The following is a 21,616-nucleotide window of genomic DNA, read 5'->3' on the forward strand; positions in this document are numbered from 1 at the left end:
TTTTAGCTCCTTCACAGTATTACATTTTTCAATCAATTTTCCTAAACTCTTAGAACCAAGCTTCAGGAATCTCCCTTAATTGTCCATTCCTATTCCAAATCCAAGCTGGGAAAATACAGTGAGTACTGAGTCTATTCTCCTTTAATGTTTCTCTCCTACTTGAAATACAAATGCATTTCAAGTTTCATAATATCCTATTAAAACATGTTGGCAAACTCACTGAGCTACATTTGATAAAAAAAAAAATGACAACTTTAAAAGTTTTCAAAATAAGTGTTTATTTCAAGTATGAAAAGTAATGTTTAAACATTATCCAAATTGTTTTCAATGTAATAAGTAAAAAAACAAGACTTTGGGGGAAAGTTTACAATTCCATACAAAATGTAACAGTACAAAAAGGCACTTTTAACAAAATACTATTTCCAAATTCACAATTGATTACGATCGGCTAATATAGCTTATAAACACAAGTATTTACAAATCTAATTCAAATGTACAAGTAGTTACTGAGGAACAGCTTTCCCTCAAATTTAAGGGTGAATTTTTAATAGCTGTAGTCAGCATCTGAAATACAAAAATAAGGAAAAACTAAACAATTGAAACAGTTTCTTTATAATTATGTCCGTTTGGTTCAATAATGTATGTAGCAGCTAAAATACTTTATGGTTTTTCTGGTAAGCACGATCGGATTTCTTCGCATCAATGTAATCTGATGTTTTTCTAAGCAAAGAAATATTAAACTTTCTCCCCATACAAACAAGATGTTGCCAAACAATGCTAGTTAAAAATATTATGTATATATGTCACATATAACTATACATATATACACGAAATAGTTAAAGTCAGAAACAAATTTTATGACTGGAAAAACCTGGTTAAGTGCAACAGTGAAGTAAGTCCGTTACCAGCTATGGAGGTGAATTTTTCAAAGGAGAAAAGAAATGAATGAACCCTTGGAAGGAACAGCGCTTGGCTCTTTGCGGTACCACATGCTGCTTTCTAAATTGTATTGAACAAAAAGAGATTCACTTTGTAGAACTATTGTCTAGGCTTCTACTTCTTTTTTCCAAATATAATTTCTTGTAGGTCTGAAACATTGTTTTGGAATCTCTGGACGAGTTCTCCGCAGCCTTGAATCCATCGTCACTGAATGTTCTCTTGTACGCTCTTGAATTAGATTGAGCATTGTCATCTAAAGAAAATAAATGTTACTGTTACTTAATGCAGCAGCATGAAATTACTCATTATTGACCAAAAAAGACTGATCATTAGGATATGAGGAGGTGGGGATGGGAAATCTGTCAATGTAAAGTTTACCCAGATATAGACAGTCTCTTACAATTCTCTTTTGATCTTTCCCTACTTCTGAATCTACTTTCTGAAGAATATGGACCTTAATGTCCCGCTTAATTCTAAACTTGTCTTTTGGCTCGATCATGTCAAAGCAGATGGAATCATTTAACACTCCATACCCACACTTCAATGTGCTTTTGAGTTTTATTTCCAATGATTCTGATCTTGCTGTCAGATTTGTGTGTTTCTCATTTTGTTCAAGCCCATCTGTCAGCACCCTGGTTTGTTCAGTCAGGGTGGATTTCGGTCTGTCTCTCTCTTTCTCCTGGACTCATTCTTCCCTATTTCTATTATTTGTCTCCTAGTGCTTTCCTGGCATCTGGATGTCTCCGATTTTTACCCAAGTCTTTCCCCCTCCACCAAGGTTAATGCCTGAACCTAGTAGCATCCATGACTTCCCTCTCTACCCCATAAATTCCCATCAGCCCTTGGCTTTGTCTCTACCTCATTCTTTCCCCAAATGCCCCTTTCTTGACATCCAGTGTCATGAATTCCTGTTCTCCTCCCACATCTTCAGGTAGATAAGTCAGAAAGGACCTCAAAGTCCTAAATTCATAAATTATGAACTCAAATTCTGTCCAAAGAAAATATGCTCCACAGCACTGAGATCGGATTCCTAGTAGGATCCTCTTTCCATCTCTTTCACCCTTTCCTTATTTGTTTGCCCACATTCCTACTTCAGGGCTTCCCAATCCTCTTTCCCTGTCTCTCCCCAGGTTTCATTCTGTTCCATTTGTTGTTGAATCAACAAGACGAACTTACTTCAAGCAGTGAACTGAACAAATAAAGGTTGACTTGGGCAAATTTAGACATTTCTTACAAAAATTACCTAGGGTCTAGTTGTCATTACTTGTAAAATGAATACATAAACAATGTGACACTCAAGGAAGTGACTTCCAGCTTGGGCTCAGATTCGAGGAACCAGATTCCTCCTGTGGTTGGACCATGCCTAGAGCGTACGTCCCATCCTGGGCTTCCCGTTATGGGCAGGGCGCTGACAAACAGAAACGCTGCTAGCCTGCCCAGAATCCTCCCGAAGGACAGAAGGGGTCTAAGGACACATCTCAGCTGGCTTCACTCACGTGCGACTCTTGGGATCCCATTTGGGGTTTTCTGGGCAAAGTCACTGGAACCCTTTGCCATTTACTCTCCAGCTCATTTGATAGGTGAAGAAAATGAGTCAATGGGATGAAGTGATCTGTCCAGGGCCGCACGGTTAATAAGTGACTTAAGGTCAGATGTGAACTCAGGAAAATGAGTCCTTCTGACTCAAGGCCCAGCACTCTTCCCCATTGTGGCACCTCGCTGCCCTATGTGGACTATGATGGATATAAAGCACGAAGAGCCGCTACCTGAAAAAGGCCAAGAATGTTATCTTTGGCTCAGAAGGCAAATAATGCAGCCACAGTAGCTAGGTAGAAGGAAGGCTCTGGTATCTTCTGAATCAAAGACATTTCATGGAAGGTAGTGATTCTCCGTGACTGGACTCTCTCCAGTGTGAACAGGACGGGTCACCAGAAGATTTCCGTGCAGCTTCCTGAGGAAGGGTTTGGGCTAGACGACCTACATCATCCTTTCCCATTCGGAGACTCCCTGAATCACTCTCTCTAGGGTCATCCATCCGTGCCTCTGTCCACCTTTCTCGCTTCCTTTTATCCTAGTGTTTGCCTCTTCATCCTCCTGATCGTTCCCTACATTCTCCCAATGCTCAAGGTTTTCAATGAAATCAATTCTTCCACATTCTACCAGGTCTTGCACTCGAATACCAAACTCCACTTTCATTCAGGAAACAATCCTGTTTTCAATTTCTCCTTTCTCTCTTCTTCATGAAGACCCTGCTAGAAGCTCCATTTTCTTCTCATTGAAAACAAACCAAGATAAGCAAACAAGCTCCCTGCTCACCTCAAAGCAGGTGAGAAAAATGGTAGTAAAGCACAAAATGATACAGAACAAGAAACACCTCATGTTACTATTCGTTAATGCCCTACTCCAAAGAAAGATGGACAGTAAAACTGAGCACAGGGGCCTATAGCTAGGTGGCTTAGTGAATAGAGGCAGGCCCAGAGACAGGAGGTCCCGGATTCAAATCAAAAGGAGGCCTCGGACACTCAAACATTGGCCACAGACCCAGCCAGGCAACCCTGGGCAAGTCACTTAACCCTCATCGCCAAGCCCTTGCTGCTCTTTTGGCTTGTATTGGTTCTAAGATAGAAGGTAAAAAAAGGTGTCACCTTTATCTTTGACTGCTTCAATTTTCCTTTTCTTCTGAGGAATACATTTTAACCAATCTTCTTTTGTGCTTTTTATGCCTGTAAATGATCAAACTGTCATTTTAATATAGCTTTATTGGTAAATATTTCAAAATTCTAATAACTATATTTGAAGTAGCAAAGTTTTACTGTAAAAATACACCAGTGTCAAGGCAAAAAGGACTTTGAGCTAAAAACAATGTTCTTCATGATGTTTAAGGAAAATCTCAAATACCTTCCCCCAAATGGAAACAAAGGTCCCCCCCACCCCATTACCAGGACTCAAACTGTCATGTGACAGTCACATTCAGATGACAGAAAAATTCTCTTAACCTTGTAGAGAGCACGTTTCTAGAGTCCTTTAATAGTCTTAATTTTAATGTTCCAATGAGTGATTTCCATATGGAAAAAACCACTATAGGTTTCAAGTGTAGCCTATTTCAAAACATCCATAAACCAAAATATTTTAAGAAGGAAGAAAATGATAGAGTGGAAAATGATTATTTCAAAAAGCACAAAAGCAATACAAAGATTAGACTATTTGTACTATGCTAAATTCTATTAATTTCTATTAAATTTATTATTTAAAAAAACACGGAGTAACAATTTCCCTTACTAATGGTTTTTCTTTTTAATTTTTAGTAACAAGCTAATGAGAACTTTACGTATTATTTCACATAATATTTAGAAGAACTTTATTTTCAGGGTTCTAGGCAACAGGTTTTTTTAACATAGCAAAATGAGAAAATGATATGGGAATGGGAATGGAAAAAACAATAATGTACCAAAGATCAATTTCAGTTGCTAGAAGAATATATTAGTTTTAAGCACAATGAAAACTTTCCCACATAGCTAAATATAAAATCAATATTAAATTTACTAGTTGATAATTAATCGTGATTTGGGACTAAAAAATGATTTACATATAATATGCCATTTGAACTTCTTAACAACCTTACTGAGGGAGCAACTAGCTAGCTATTACATACATTTTACACATAATGGACCAGAGGGTTAAGAGACTAGCGCGCTATCACACAGGGAGTTCAAGTGCCCTTGGCAGGATCTGAGCCCAGGTGTCTAAGGACTCCAAGTCTAGCACTCAACTACAGAAATAATGTTTCTCAATTATCAAATTCTACGATTGCATCATTATCTTATATGAGCGATCATATTTTCTAAAGTGCCATACCTTGTACAGGAACTTGTTCTTTCTTGGTCAATGACTTAAAATCCAGATGTTCTTCATTCTTTCCATTCTTAAGTAGTCCTTCTGGACATAACTTAAATTCCAGCATTCTTGGTTTTTCTAATTTCTCCTTCTCAAGTGCAAATGAATCTTGGTTGGTCTTATTACTACCATCATTACCATGCTTACCTTGATTTACAGATCTGCCAGGTGAGCATTCTAATTTTGTCAGGCAAATACTTTCTTGTGCAGTGCGTTTAAATGCAACTCTGTTCAAATACATTTTCTTTTGTTCCCTTTGATCCCTTCCTTGGAGGGGCATTTGGTTATATTTGTTCACTTTTTTGTTTAAAATAGCGACATTATCAGATTGCTTTTCGCCAACTTTTTCTTGCACATTCCTTGCAATGCCACCTCTTTGGGACTCTTTTGAATGATGAATCTTGCTTCTGTGAGACTTGGTGGCTTTATTATGGTGTGCTAAATTGTCTAATGATCTTTTATATTTCCGTACATCATGTCCTTCATTTGGTTTTGCACAGTTAACCAGTTTTATAGTGAGTTTGTTGCGCCACACACATTCAGAAACATGGGGCCTATTTTTTTTTAATTTCTCATTTTCATGCCTTTGTTTTAAGTCTCCTTTGCTGATCTTTTCTTTTTTCTTTTTTCTGTGTAAATAATCCTGAGAAGAGAGTTTTTTATTAATTTTAGATGGACTCTCATAAGACTTTGAAGAATTTGAGTTCACATTTGAAGTGTTCATTGCACTCTGGTGTCCATTCTTTTCCAAGTAGGTGGACTTTGCATTTGTAGACAATGTTTTGTCTTCATGACAATTTTCTTCATTCTTGCTTGAGAGAGACTCACATAACCTAGTCCCATTTACTATGCCTGTTTTCTGTTGTAGCTCAGATTTCTTTTTCTGTTCCATATTAGATGTATTAGTTTGTTCCAACTTCCATTTTGGATTTTTAAATTTTGAGCAACTGGACTTAAATCTCTGTTTTAACTTCTCTGTTGGTACTAAATCCCTTGAGGGACGTTCCTTCTTAAAAAGTTCTTTGTTTTTAATTGACCAAAAGCGTGGTGTTTTTTTTTCTCCATGTAAAGGGATCAAGTTTCTTGCCTTAAGTATCTTCTGTGGATTTTCTTGAGAATCTCTTTCATTATGTTTCATCATTTTCCTCCTTGAAGAAAGATCAGGCTTTTCTTTCTCAAAGGTCTTTGGTGAACATTTTATTTCATCTTGTTCCATTTCAAGTAAACTTCTTTTCCCTTCAGAATATGCCAGAGAATTCTGCAAATTATTTGCAGAAATAATTGTCCCACCAGTAACAGGGTCTCCTTTACTTTTACCATCAATCTTATCATCTTTCTTAATGCCCTTTCTAGAATCACAACGACAACTGGGCACTCCATCATAAACTGTAGATAACCAACCTAATGTACAGCAATGAACATTATCTTTTCCTGTAGAAGGTATTATGGAATTCTGACTGCCATTATCTCTTGTAGTTTTCACATGTGAACCACAATGATCTTCGATTTCTGTGACCATTTCTTTTTTCCTGGATTTTTTTATTCTGTCCAGGTTTTCAACTTCCGGGCAGGTATCTTCATTCTCTTTAGGGAACAATTCTTTCATGCGTTCTGAGCTCAATATTGTAATTTTAATTTGGTTTACTGGATCTTCAGAGTCACAATTACTTTTGATGGTCGTTTCTTTATCTTTCATAACTGGGTCTGTGGTTAGTTGCTGTAATGAATTTTTATTTTCTGATGCTATAATACTATATGTGTCTCTACTTTCAATACCATAAGGAAATTCTTCTACAAGTTCAGACAATTGGTCATTTAGAAGTTTCACAGATACTGCATCAAAAATTATCCCATTGTTTGCTTGTTCAATATTTTGGACCACACAAGATGGAGGCTCTTTGGTTAAATGTGTGCTAGACACATCAGCAATTTCTTTAGTGTTAGGATATGTCTGACCATCAGCTGACGAGGAACATGTCGTACTAGCAACAACCTCTGTCTTCTCAATCTTCTGTTCCACATCATTTTTTTGCTTTACACTTCCATTATCCTTTTCTCCAAGCTTTAGTGGAAATGATTTTGAAGTCTCCAACGACTGGATCCCATCAGATGTTTTAGATATGACGTCACTAATTTTCAGCAAATTCTTAACTTTCAAATCTCTCACAGATTCATACTTTGGCTGGTTTAACTGCTCTGTAAGTTGCTGACTTTCAATCTGAGTTTTGTCTGGTGAAGAAACCTCTTTTTCATCAACCTGTGCCAGAGGGACAGAGTTGAACATGTTAGCTATTTGGGAATTATAAAACTTATCACCTTCGACAAGGGAACAGACACTGGCAATCTGTAACAAGTCATCACTTACTGGTGTGTCATCTACCAAATGCTCTGAGATTTTTTGGTCTTTGTTTTGTTCGACATCTTTTTGATGCTGTGAGCTGTCTGAACTTCTAGGAGAAGAGAAGTCCTTTTCTAACTGGGACAGGTGTGACTCTGACCTGCCTACATTTTCTTTCGTTGTTTCAGATGAAAAATTCAACTTTACATTTGAATGTTCTAGTCCATCAGCTGATTTTATGTCTTTTAATTTAGAATTTAACTTATTATTAAGTGGAAAACTTTGTGTTGCAACAGAAATTTCTACTGTTCCTTTAGCAGTATGAACATCTGATGAAGTGACTTCTTTTTTTTCCTGAACTTGGTGGTCTTGCAAACTACACACACTGCCTTCTTGAATAACTGGGAATATTGATTCTGATGAAGACTTAGTAGGGGTCGGTGGTTGGTTACCTGATGACTTTACCTCCGAAAGTATTAAAGGAGACACAACAGCAATTTGAAGTTCAAACCCTTTTGTTAAATTTAAATTTCCAGATTCATGTTTGTGCCCAACGGGAACACTGACAATTGGCAAAATTGGTTCATTTGTGTTTCTTATGGCTACAGAAGATGACATTCCATCTGATACTTTATTTTTTCCTAATTTGTCACATTTCTGATCATTAGTAGATTCTGATGGTGCCTTTTTCCATAATGCAAGACATGCTGTTAGCTCTTCCATGGAATAATTATTGTCCTTTATATCAGATTTTCCATTAAGCAAAATTGAAGTTCTGTCTTTTGGTTTAACAGAATTATCTAAACCATCATCATTGGTGCTAGTGGTCCCTGGAATTGCTGTGTTTTTTAAATGTGATTGAGTACTAGTGACTTCCATTTTTTGTTTTATTTCAGAATGGATAGATTTATTCAAGTCTACCATGTTTTCACTTGTACCTTTTGCTGATATTTCTTGATTCATTACTTTAGTGGTAAAATCTGAAGTAATAGTGTCACTTGTAAGGAGATGCGAAAGTAGTTTGTGATTTTCTTTATTTTTCAAAGTTTTTTTACTTTGTTGGGCAAGAGAAACTTTCATTCTATCACTGGATAATTGTTGAGGTCCCTCAAATCTATCACTTTTATTGACATCTATGGGAATCTGACTTGATGGCAGCTGTGCAGGATTAAAAGCTGACATGGTTTTCTGACACGCTGGGAAGGTTTCCTGCAAAAAAGTGTTCACATGCTCTGTTTGCAATTTTTCAGAAGAGGCAAAATTTGGCAAAACTGAATTGCCGATCTGTCTGTTGCAATCAGATTCTTTAATACTAATGTTCAGTGTGTTACTTTTATTTGTATCTTCTACAGATTGCATTGCTGTCAGTGGCTGATGCTTTGACTTCGTTGCCATTAACTGTGGAAAAGTCTGATCCTTAGAAGGGAGTTGCAGAGACCTACCAGTATTCTGCAGTAAAGAATTTTGTGTTTTATCTTGATTTCCAGAAAGAAAGGTTTTTTTAATTTTGATCTCTTTTGCCAACTTCAAAAATTCATTTTTCATAACCAGTAATTTTTTGATGTCCCTAAATAAGCCTTCTTTTATGATAGTGGAATCATTTTCTTTTGATTTCTCAACTTCTGAATGAACTGGCTGACTACTATGAGAAACACCACCATCCACAAAAGAACTACTACCTTCCCCGAGAGAACTGTTACCTTCCCCAAGAAAGCCACTGCCTTCTCCCAGAGAAGGTCTGTTTATCTGGTTGCTTGGTGCTGGCATTGTGCTCAGTAATTCTGAAGATGCATCACAAAGATTTGTTCTCACTGGTTTATTTTTATAGTGAGGCATCCCACCAACTGCAAAAGAATTAAGTGGTTCATGAAAGGGATGGTTTGTGTCAACATTTGGTTTCTGACTGCATGAGCTTCCAATCATATGGCTGTTTTCATTAGTGTTCTGCCACTGTGGTTGACAATCTCTCCCAAAACCTCTTTTCGTTTCAGAAAGATGGGCTTGCTGAGCATGCAGGACTTCATTCGGTGGGTTCTGGGCTAAATACTGAGCGTTTTTGGGAAACGGTGGCATGACTCTACAGTAGTAATTCTGGAGGTTTCTATTACTGGTCTCGGTGACAGTACTGATAGCGGCATAGTGGTGGGCCTCCCCACCCTGATAGGGGGGAGGCAGCGAGGTGGCAGCCACGGCAGGGTTTAGAGCCTGAATGTTTGTCACCTGTAACGGGGCAGCCGACATGGCAGGCTGCTTCTGAACGCTCGAGTCAGGGATGTTGGCTGCTACGCCTCTCTGGGAATCGAGATACTGGCTTGGCTGATGAAAAGGCACCGGGAGTCCACTGGGGGCACAGGGTGCTCCCCACGCTACCTGCTGCTCTGCTGAGTACACATGGGACCCCTGAATTCCTGGGTACAGTGCAGGAACCTTGGAAGAGTTGGATGACAGCATCTGGAGGCGCATCGTATAGGTGTTGGAGGAGACATACTGGTCCTGAGGTTTCAGTGCATTGTATACGCTCGCTCCGAGACTCGCCTGAGATGGGGCGCCAGACAATCCTCTGTTAAAAAACATGGAATCATTTGCTGAAGAACTTAACCAGGCATTTCTTGGCCCTCCAAAGGATCTGTGAGAACTCTGATCTGGCTGGCTCGGGGCGACGATGAGGGCCCTACTCGACCTCTCTCGGTGAGGGGCGGGCTGGAGAGTCGGATGACTTTCACTATTCTGATACTGCAGTGATTGCAAGGCTGCACTCTTATTGGTAGGACAACCGAATACTTCTTGACCATTTCCAGAGTAGTTACAAGAACTTGGAGGCGCTACGGCATGTGGATTTAAGGCTTTTCTCAGAAAGTGGGATTGACTTTCCAGATAGGATGGCAAAGCAGCATTATCTTCAGGCTTGGTGTTCCAGTCCATCGCTTTTCGGGAGACACACCAGGACGGTCCACATCAGATTGCTTAAAACATCAGTAATCTGAAAGGCAATAAAACAGTATTTGTTAAAAAGCATATATTATAAGAAACAACTTTCTAGAAAAAAAACTGGTTGTTGCTCTACAAACATCCAAATCTTTGCCCACTGTTTCCACACTTTTCTCTAACCCAGGATCCCGGGACTAGCTGTGTTCTGTGAAGGAATAAGTTGGTCTGGGGAAACAACAAATAGGTCCAACATTCTTTAAAAAAGAGTTCAAGTCTGCCGGAGGGCAGGTAACACCTTACTTCAAAGGAGTCTCGTGGAACTTATCTGAACCCTTCTTTACAGGTAACTGTGGCTAAGTCTCAAACTGTGGAAGAAATAAATGAAACTCTCTACATTGATTTGTGTCCAATTAAGGTGCAAAGAAGAACAATCTCAAGGCCAAGTTCTTGCTCAATCCAAAATGCAAGAAAATCTTCCAGAGAAAGAACTAGCGAGTCAAGTACAGAATTGGATGCAGAAACAATGGCTTCATTCCAATGGAAAACATTCTGGAAAGAAATAACAGGTCAAACATTAAGCTATGTGGTTACAAGAAGTCAAACGGATGCTTCCTATTGCCAAGTCATTTAGACGAGACAGTATCATAGGATCTATCTTCTGGGTTCGTGTGAGCCTGGCCTGGCTGACTCTCCTATTATACCAAGTCAAAAATGTCACCACGTGGGCCTGAAAACATAACAGGGAAATATTTTACACCCCAAACAAAGGAAATCAATATGCAGACCCCGGGGGACCCCCCCATCTTTGTTTAAATTTGGCTGCACTGCTGTACACTCTTCATATTAGCAAAGATACTCCCCCCCACCTCCAGCCCCTCCATAAGGCTGAGTCTACAAAGACGAAGTATTGCTGCCACCTGCTAGAGCAATGAATTATTTTCAAGAGAGTATTCACGAGGCCTTTATTGATCACGGCTCCAGCCTACTGCAGAGTCTTAAAGAAATGTGGCTACTGGACAAGGTTCATTTAACCTATGTGAGCGATAGGTTTTACACAGGGACGCGGGATATCAGAACTAACCTATGACTCGAGAGGAGAGAAGAGAAGAGAAGGCACCATTCATCATTCATCATAACTGCTAGTCTTTCTTTTTCTTTAACTGGGGAAAAAAAAACTTTATTTAATTAATTGATTTGGGGTGTTTTCCCGTGGCTCCATGATTCGGGTTCCTTCCCTCCCCTCCTCCCACCCTCCCACCACTGGGTTTTACATGCGTCATGGATGGAGACCCATTTCCATGTTATAAATATCTGCCCTGGGGTCATTGCTTAGAGTCCGCATCCCCAATGGTCCCCATTTCTTCTGTGTTTCTACTTCCACAATAACTGCTAGTCTTAGTGCAGCCATAAAACAAACTCCTTGGCTTTCTCATTCATTCCTGCTGTGCGCACAGAAACACTCCTGTTTATCAGCTGCCACATCTCTCTTTTAAGGAGGCAGAAATGATCACCAAGTCCCCAGAGGGCGGAGGGGAGGGGAGGGCATGGTGTTTGCAAATGATAAGTAACTTCAGTTTCTAAAGGTTGGTTATATAGATCATATAACCAGGGTGCCACTGGCCATCTAAAAGCAAGAAAGAGAGAACTAAGCTACATGTTTCTGTCAGCTCTGACACGAATGGAATCCTGTTTGAGATGTCCAAGTTCTCTATGTGTGGCCATTTCCTTTACCCGATTTATAAGATGCGCTCTGTCGTGCCTCTGGAAGCCGATGGATCCCTATATCAGATTTCATTCAATTTTGAAGCTGCCAAAAATCAAAGTTGAATACAGGAGTTTTTACTTGAAAGGCCAATTAATGTGAATCTCATAGAAGTCAAAATAATGACAACATCCACAAAAAAGCGCCCTCCCCTCATATGATGCCACTTTTTTTTTGGTGGTGGTGGTGGGGGAGGGAGGCCTGTGAGATTTTAAATAAATGTGAACTTGTTTACTTCCAAATTTGTCCCTACCCAATAAGAGCATTTCTATATACACAAGCAGAGCAAAAAAGGTGAATTTGCCTGCGTAGCCATGAATACAAACCATGTATACAGTTTGCTTCTCTTTCGGAGTTTAAACAATCCAACATTTTATTTCTGAAGCTGCTGCGAATACTGCTTGGCTATTTCTCAACCTCCCCAGTTCTCTTCTGTGCATTTTAAAACAAGTTTCGACGGTTCTCTTTTTACTTTTCTTTTGAAAATGCCATCCTCAACCTCTTCCCTTTACCTACTCTCCAAACCCCTCCAAACTCTTGTATCAACTATGCAGTCCAACACTACAAACTCCATCATGAGCCTGTACAGAAAACGTCCCATTCTGTACCCTGAGGGAATCGCCTCACTGCTGGGTTGGCAGGGTTTATTTTATCACCCAGTCTATGGAAGTTCTTATGTCACGTCATTATCATACGAACTACTCTGCATCAGCTTTGACTAGTTTTTCCATGTCGGACTAAAGCTACCCCCATTTGTCATTTCTTATAGCACAATAAATTCCATCACCTTCAAACATAACTTGTCTAGCCAGTTGTTCCCCAATTCCTAAGCACTCCACTTTAGTTCCTATTTGTGGGTCACACAAATAAAGTGCTGTAATGAATATTCTGGTGCATGTGGGCCCTTTTGGACCCTTTCATTCTTTCTTTGACATGTTACAAGCCTAAGGCTGAGAACTTTGTTTTTTGTACTGCATTTTAAAATAAATGGCTTCAGGGGCAGCTGGGTGGCTCAGTGGATGGAGAGCCAGGCCTAGAGATGGGAGGTCCTAGGTTCAAATCGGACCTCAGACACTTCCCAGCTGTGTGACCTTGGGCAAGTCACTTGATCCCAGTTGTCTACCCTTAGCACTCTACTGCCTTGGAGGCAATACACAGTATAGAAGGTGAGGGCTACAAACAAACAAATACATAAATAAATAAATGGCTTCCTCTGTCAATCTACGCATTATCTTATGTATTTAAAAATATTGCTCTGAGAAGAGGTCCAGGAACAAAAGAGATGAAGAACCTCTGAGTTAAATGGATTTGCCTATGTGAGAAACACAAAGAGGAACAGTGTTCTTCTCAGAATAGGCCTCAAAGCTATTCACAAGAAACTGGGAAAATAGGATAGTCCACAGATCATGAATTCAGGATGCCCACATATCAGGCTCCTTATTTTTGGAAGTTGAGGCAATCACTCCTTAGAATGATTATCTCCCCATAACCTTCCCCCTTCCGCGTAGGGGCTTGTGCTGAGCTCGAGATCAGGCTCCGCTATGTATCGTGCTGCTTTCTGAATGGGGTTGATGCCTAGATCCTAAGTTCTGGCTACCAGACAAAGGGAGACGGACCGGGGTGGGGTGGGGGTGTCGGGGACCTGCAGAATGTTTGTGACAAGTGCAGAGCATAGGCACAGAATTTAGGGTTAGCTTCTGTGCCTGTGCTCTGCAGCTGCCACATCAGGGCTTGATGCCCTTTCTCATGAGAAAGAAATTCTATTTCTTCTACTCTAACTTTCTGACTTTGAATTTCAGCAGGTGGTCTCTAACCCCCGTCACCTAACATTACATAGCTGGTAAGGCGCAAAGGCAGGACTAAACAGAACACATGGAACCTCTTTCACATAGCACTTGCCGCTGAATGAAAGAAATGGTTTTGTACCGGTTAAAAAACAGAAAAGACTGGTAAATTATGGTTGGCTAGTGGAAAAGCATGCACCACGATAAACTCAGAATGGAATCATCTAAATCTAAAAGGTCACAAAATAAGACCTTTCCAGTCAATGGGAGAAAATTCTAATCAAATGAGGAAAAGAAGTGAGCATAGGAAGAATAAAATAAAGGCAGGAGAAAGAGAAATACATTGGGAGGAGGGCAAAGGGAAAACTGAATGGGGTAAATTATCTCACCCAAAAGAGAATTGCCAGGGTGGGAGAAGCTGAGAGCAGAACTGCCTCAATGCAGGAGAAACAAAAAGCAGTCAGTTGGAGAGAAAGCTACATTACCCTACGGGCAGGTAGGAGAACAAGGAGATAAAAACATATTTATAAAAAAAACCAGTTCTACAGGTAGGAGCATTTGCTAGGCAAAGAGTAGGGGAGGCAGCTGGGTGGCTCAGTGGATAGAGTCACTTGACCCCCATTGCCCACCCTTCCCACTCTTCTACCTTGGAGCCAATACACAGTATGCAAGACGGTTTAAAAAAAGAGTAGGGCCACCTCCTCCCATGGGATGGTATGAATGAAGACCGTAACAGAAGACACCTGCAAACGGTCCCATTTCCCACTCCCCCTTCCCCCAGTAAAATAGGAAGTAAAACTCTCAGCTGAGAGGAATGGGGGCTCCAGGAGTCCTGGGAGGTCTGAGGATGAAAGGAAAAGGCTTGGAAGAACAGGAAACTAAGCTGATTTGGGAGCAGAAGAATCGCCTAACAGCAGTTGGGTCCAGGTGAGGTTACAGAACATAAATCTATAGTGGGCTCAGCCAAAATTCTTCCAAGCCTCAAGCTTAGCAAGGTGTTGAAAATAACTTTCCTGTTAAAATAATAAGCCTTCTTAGAAAATATCACAGTAATCTGAGTGTTTATATAAGAGGCTGCATAGGGAGAAAATAAAAAAAATAAGGTGAGAGAACTTGCCAAAGAATCAAGGTCCGATTCTAGGGTACAAAACACTCACGTATACAGTTTGGGGGTTCTTAGCATCATGAGTTTGGCCTGGACATTCGGGTGGCTGGGTAGCTGGTTGCATATCAGCAAACAGTTCAGGCAACCAAAGTTTCAAAGAAGGTTGGTTTGGAGACTTTGGAGTTCCTTCATTAGAATATCTGGTCCGGGTATCTTGGTAGAGAGCTTGGTCAAGAACCAGTTCAACTGGTTTTATGAGGGCTGCAGGCCTGCTTATTACTAGTGAGACCACTGGAACTTAGCAGGGGACATTCCTTGTGTCCCGTTTTATTTCAATACAATTAAATCCTAAGCAGTGACGGCTATTTTATATAATTTCCAGAGACTATAATCTTCTATTTTTTAATATTGAATGTCCACAAAGGCACAGCTAGGAACGTGTAGAGATGACCTGGTTCCCCAAGCTCGCACTCCTGAAGCCGAGGCTGGCTGACTGAGCCTGGGAAGCCCTGGAGGGTTGGAGGTCACACAGGGAGGGGAAGATTGGGCACAAAAGGGGATTCTGGAATCCTTGGAGATGGAGGTGGCACGGTCTATGTGTGTGGCTGAGGTGGGGGGGAAGTACACGTGCACAACTAGAAAGGAGAAAAAGACTATGAGAGGATCCTGACCTCCAGGAGGGAAAGGGGTATCCTGGAGGGTCCCTTGATTTCAATTGGGGAGTAAACATGAAGTGTTGGGACCTCAGAAGAGAGCTTACAGAATGAGAGGTAGGAAGAAAAGCCAGAAATGCCTGTGGGAAGAAGGAATATTCCAAATAAACTGTTTAATACAACTTATTTGGAGTATTCTTTGTCTCTGCTTTTAAAGCTCTATTCTTTAAAGTCCCTCAGACTGATAGATTTGGAGTCAAAGAATGTGGGTTCAAATTCTGACCTGGCCACTTATGTGGCTATGGGCAAGTTCCTTCACTTGTCTGGGCCTCAATGATAAAATCAGTTTAAACTAGGTACCTGTCATCACTACATCTCTGACCCTACTGGGAAATGTAGTGTGAAATGTGCTTGATTTGACTGTTTTTCCGTGTGATTATGAGGCCTTTGGGTGGATGCACTCACCTCCGAAGAGCCAGATGTATTCCACACAAGGGATTGTTTAAGACCAGGAAAAGGAGGGGTGGGAGTGCAGGGGTCACATTTAGGGAGGCCATAAGGAGCATCCTTAATAACTTCATGAATATTAACTTCCACACCTCCATTTCTGCATTTGGGATGTAGGTAACAGGAGGGGCAACATGCCAAGGAGACATGTAGTTAGTTGCTTCCGGGAAGACTGTCAATTTGGGCTTGTATAAATCACAAACTCACTGAATTTTTGTAAGTGCGCCGGGTGATCTGGAATCATCTACGCCACTACAGCCCTATTTACAAGCAGCAGAGCAATAGAGTATGCACCATGTTTTAAAATAGAAAACTTTTAGATAATTGAAAATATTAAGAAATATCTCACTGAAAAACTCTTTCCAGGCTTCTCCCAGTTTTATTTTTAAACCCGTATGTATTGGCTCAAAGGCAGAAAAGTAGTAAAGGTTAGGCCAGGAGTCAGCAACGTACGCCTCTTTCTGCAGGAGCCATAAAGTCCATTTTTTTCAGGCGCTGTTACAGGAGCCGCACTGTGAGCACTGGACGGCTCTCTGGAAATGACATTTTAAAAAATGTGGCGTTTATGGCTCTTACGGCCAAAAAGGTTGCCGACCCCTGGGCTAGGCAATGGGGGTTAATCCCACAGCTGGGAAGTGTCTGAGGCCAAATCTGAACCTAAGACCTCCCTTCTCTAGGCCTGGCCCTCAAGGCACTGGCCACCAGCTGCTCCCTTCTCCCAGTTTTAAAAAGTAAAAAGGCTCAAGAAGGAATCCAAGCTAACTTCAATCATTGCTCCTTCTCTCTCTCCTGCTGACTTCCAGGCTTCCATCTCCATTGCCTGTCAGACACATGCAATAAACTGAAATTGCTGTCTTTCCCCAAAAACCATTCCAGTCTCCTCGCTTCCTTCCTGGGCCAAAAGACTCACCAACTCACGGTTCACTGTTTCCTCTCATCTTCCACTACCGCATGCCCCCTTTTCCCTTCTGATGGCGCCATCGCTTGGTGCATGTTTCTCCATGTCCAGAACTCGCTGGTGGTTCTACTTGCAGCCTCAACTCCAACGTACACTTCTCTCAGCCACCAAAGTGACCTTTCTTTGTTCTGACTGTGGCATCCTCTAACCAACAAACTCTAGCGGCTCATCTCACCTCCAGAATCAAGTAGGACTGAAATCCTCCGTGAAGGACCCTTTGAAAATACTCTGTGCCAAACCACAAAGTTGCAAAACAGGAAAAAGAGCCAATAAAATTGGTGATAAAGTGCTGGACTGCATGACAGGAGACATCTGGAGAGTCTCAGGAAGAGTATCTCCAGGATGAGGAAAAGGATTTGCGTCACAACTAGGGAACACTGCCTGGCAAAAAGAAGATCCCGTGGAGTTGTTTGTTCAAGGGTATAAGAAGCAGAGAAAGCAAAGGGAGGATGAGCTGTCTCACAGGGTACCTTCCCGCAGGTCCTTGGGCTGCCGCACGTGATAAGCAACAGAAGTCTCACTACCTTCCGAGGGCTCGTGGCTCCTGATCTGAGACCCAACATGTATTTGTTTCTCAATCCTAGCCCCTCGGGCCTTTCCAGTCATCGGAGCCCTTCTTCCTCTCTGCCACATGTTCTTCCATTCAGTGCTCCTGGCCTCCAGCTTCTTTCTCTATAGACCAGACACTTCATCTCTGAAAGGCTTTGGGCCTTTCTCTGGCTGCCAGCCAGCCCTGGAATGCTCCTAATCTCCACTCCATCTCTACTCCCTTGGCTTCTTTTAAGAATCAACTAAGATCCCATCCATCCAAGAAGCTTTTCCCGATCCCTCTTCAGTCTTCCTCTCTTTATTTTCTGCTTTTCCTCTTTAGAGCTTGTTGGTCCACTCGCTTGTTTCTTCCATTGGACTGTGACAGCAGGGGCTTTTGCCTCTTCATCTACCTAGTACAGTACCTGGCACAAGGTTAACACTCAATAAATGCCTGTTGAGGGACTCAGGTGGAGGATCACAGGTGTTGCCCCTACTGCGCCCTGGCAAGAACCACAACCACCATCTGGTTTCAGGTTGAAGTTTGTTCCTGGGCCAGATGAAGTCCTGGATAAATGCCAACTGAATATGGAACTGAGAAAATCTCCTTGAATTATATCTTCAGAGGCCTTTTCTATTCTGGTTTTGTCTCTACAAAGTCTACAAAGGGGGCAAAACTTGTTTTACTTTGAACAAAGCCAACTGTCGTTCTTGAATATGGGGTGGGGAGAGCCAAACTGAAAGAAAACAGAGGGAGAGGCAGACTGACCAGTGACTGTGTCACTGAACTGTCCCTTCTTCACACCCTAACATTGCATTGCCTCAGGATATAGTTTCTAACTATGGAGGGAGGGGGGGGTGCCAGCTTCTTGAGGAGGTGACTCAGCTTCATACTGAGTCCTCATTGCTTATCCTCCCATCATGCCCTATGTGGTTGGCAGGCACACTATTACAAAATGCTGGCTTACAGAAAGTTACAGAAAAGTAGCTTAATAACGCTGAGAGTTCCATCACCAATCAATCATTTTCCCAGATGAATCACTTCCTTTGGCTAAATCTTATCTGTAACGGGCTTCTCCTCTTCAAAGCCCCAAATATGCTGTTTGTGAGCATTGATGGGGTTTAATAGCAAAATCTCTAGCTCACATGTATGTAGTGTTTTTACAAGTACAACTACTCGGGCGAGGCAGGGCCTGAAAACTTGACCTCCTTCTGTAGCCAAGAGAAACTGATGCTCAGCAGTACAGGGACATACAGACAGCCACAGGTGAGAGGAAGCCTATGAGCTCCTGAGTTTTTTTCCTTTTATCTGAAGGCAGTTTGAGAATTTAAGTCCTTCCCTCATAGGAATTTCAAGCCTTGAGAAAAAAAATGCTATTTACTATCTATAGTTTCATGGAAGTTTACTGAAATTTACTTTATAAGAGAAAAATTTACCCTCCCCCGCAAAAGAATTTGGGGGTTTTCTAGCTCACTAATTACCATTCTTCCAGATAGCTACAGTTTGCATAATCAAAACGTAACGCCCATCTTCTTTATTTTCTTTTGTTCCATCTCATCTATGAAGCAGGATTCTTTAGTCTTCTGAGTTCCTGGAACCGTGGACATAGCCATGCTGAGAAGACTCTGCTTTGCTTTATCAGATAAGAGAATGCTTGCTTGATGCTCTCACCTGTCCAGCCATAGAGCTGTGATTCCAAATAATTGAATAATTGCAGCTATTCTTTGTAACATCTAGAGCTATTTATTATGAAAAAGAAAATTCTGTTGTGGGAGTTTCTCAGCCTACACATTCACTTATCATTAGGTTATCCTATTTCAAAGAGTCAGAGATTGTAGGCAAACTGAAAGGAAAGATTTGCTCTGAAGACTAAAAACTGGCTTTTTATAGCTTTTTAGGCTTGTTTAGAACACAGAGACGGGGCAGCAGATTGAGAGCCAGGCCTAGACAGGTCAGGGGCTCAAATCTGGCCTCAGACACTTGTAGCTGTGTGACTTGGGCAAGCCATTTAGCCCGCAATGCCTATCCCTTCTTCCACCTTGGAAACAGTATGGTTTAAAAAAAAAATACATAAAGAACTAGCTGTATTCCGTGGCAGAATGGAGAGAGGGGAAGCAGACAAGCTCTGGGGGTCAAGAGGGGTTGCTAACAGTCAAGTTTGGGTTGGGAGGTAGTGGGGGGGGGTTCCTCTGTGGTCCTTCTTATTCCTCCTTAGAGGCAGGAAACCTCTAAGATGCATCCTGTTGTTGCCAATAAAGGAGTTAAATAAAATTCAACACCCACAGGCTGTCGGGATTGTTGCATTGGGGAGTGCAAGCAAATCAAGGCAGTTAGTATACTCATTTTCACACAATCATATGCCACAACTTGATCAGCCATTCCCAAACTAATGGACATCCTAGTTCTTTCTCACCCCCCAAAAAGTTGCTAGAAATAATTTCTTACAGGTAGGGTTGCACCTTACTTTGATCTCTTTCAAATATAGCAGTATTTCTGGGGCGAAAGGTATGCACTATTTTATAGCCCTTTGGGTCTGGTTCCAAATTGCTCTCCAGAACATTTCTCATTTTCCTTTTTTGTCATATTAACCAATCTGAAAGGTGTAAGGTGGTACTGGCACCTCAGCTGTTTGCATTCCTCTAATCAATGGAGATTAGGAGCATTTTTTCTACATGACACTACACAGTTTTCATTTCTTATCTGAGAAGTGCTTGCTCATATCCTTTGCAGAGGAAGGGGTTAATAATGTAAGCTGAACAGAAGACAGCTCATTCCATATTCTTTAGGTGGTGGGCACAGAAATAACCCTAGTTAATGATCCTCTAATAACACCTCCACAGCCAAGATCAAGAGAAAGGCATGCCTGCAAAGTCAGTGATGAAGATGAATCCAGAGAAAAAGAGAGATCCTTCCCCATGACAATGTGCTGATTAAATCAAGTGCCAGCAAAGCCTCCAAAATGAGATCCAGATTCACTTTAAGAAGCACATATTGGGGGGCAGCTGGGTAGCTCAGTGGATTGAGTCAAGCCTAGAGACAGGAGGTCCCAGGTTCAAATCCCACCTCAGACACTTCCCAGCTGTGTGACCCTGGGCAAGTCCCTTCACCCCCATTGCCCACCCTTACTACTCTTTCACCAAGGAAGGTTTTAAAGGGTTTAAAAAAAAAAAAAAAAGCACATATTGGGAGAACAGATTGTGGAGACGTTGAGTTGGGCCCAGACACGAAAAGGGGAGGACAATGAGTAAGCATCAAAGCTAAAAGGTCCAGACTGCAATGAAGTAAAGAGCTGCTTTAGCACAGGCCTCAGTGGCAGCCCCACCCTTCAAAGATGATCCATCCTGGTGATCCAGAATGCTTTCTCGGCCTCAGACCCAGGTACTATCCTTCATAGCCCACTCTCAGCCTAGGCATCCCTGCTCCCCCTTTCCAACATTCTTTACCAAATAAAGGGTGCTTCCTAGTAGATCTAACCAAGACAAATAAGGAGCGCTTTTTAGTCGATCTAACCAATGGACAAATAAGGAGCACTTCCAAGCTGGCCAATGAATATTGCTTCTGGGTGTCTCTACTTTTGGAGGGGTATGACTAGGTTGTACTATTTTTGTACTGGTATAAAACCTGCCTAAGTCTGTGGGGTATAAAAGAAGATCTCTCACGTGCTCAGGGTCTTCTGGTCTATACTGGAGGTCTGCCTTTATTGGGAGTCTTGGCCCTTGCCTAGCTTAGAGATTTTGACTCAGTTTCTCTAAATTGCATATCGGTGCTTAAAAAAATTACACCACAATGTATAACCTGACTAACAGCCCCCCCTTCCCCAAACCTCTAAGATCCTCTATCTCCCCCCACAGGTGAGACTCTGGCTAATCTTGTGTGTTTGTTTTTAATTTATTTACGAGCATAATATTATCTCTGAGGGTCTCTGGTGCTCATCTCTGTACATGCAACTGTAGAAAATAACATTTGTATTCACTTTGTCTCTTTCTGCAGAAGTTGTACAACTAAATGACAGTACTATAGCAGCAGAGCTGTGCCCGGCAACAGAGGTGGCACCAGCACTGCCAAACAAAATGCACACATACTACATTATAAAAAGAAAAATCACACAGTCCCCTCCTGCTGTTTTAACTCCACATTCTCCGCAAATGAGAGAAGGGTGTGAAGTGACCTGTACACAAATGGAGGGCAATGGAAAGTGTCCAGGGGGGAATCCACGAAG

General features: G+C 41.5%; 1 protein-coding gene across 1 annotated transcript; it reads right to left on the reverse strand.

The window, feature by feature from the left end:
- Window positions 1–259: 259 nt before the first annotated feature.
- On the reverse strand, window positions 260–10,093 carry RESF1 (retroelement silencing factor 1). Its single transcript, XM_044679404.1, has 3 exons — window positions 4,795–10,093; window positions 3,585–3,662; window positions 260–1,192 (listed from the first exon to the last, which is right to left on the reverse strand). Exons 1-3 carry the CDS (start codon window positions 10,091–10,093, stop codon window positions 1,026–1,028), a joined length of 5,544 nt encoding a protein of 1,847 aa, XP_044535339.1. The 3' UTR covers window positions 260–1,025.
- Between the last annotated feature and the right edge of the window lie 11,523 nt (window positions 10,094–21,616).

Source organism: Gracilinanus agilis, chromosome 5, assembly GCF_016433145.1.
Source record: "Gracilinanus agilis isolate LMUSP501 chromosome 5, AgileGrace, whole genome shotgun sequence".
Classification (NCBI taxonomy): Eukaryota; Metazoa; Chordata; class Mammalia; order Didelphimorphia; family Didelphidae; genus Gracilinanus; species Gracilinanus agilis.

What these genes read in the sequence shown, in the direction of transcription:
- RESF1 (XM_044679404.1), bottom strand. Translation starts at nt 10,093, where the DNA reads ATGGACTGGAACACCAAGCCTGAAGATAATGCTGCTTTGCCATCCTAT. An exon ending in AGAACAAGTTCCTGTACAAG is followed by an intron (nt 3,663 to 4,794) that starts GTATGGCACTTT and finishes GATCATTTACAG; the next exon opens with GCATAAAAAGCACAAAAGAA. An exon ending in TGAAGCAGTCAAAGATAAAG is followed by an intron (nt 1,193 to 3,584) that starts GTGACACCTTTT and finishes TATTTTCTTTAG; the next exon opens with ATGACAATGCTCAATCTAAT.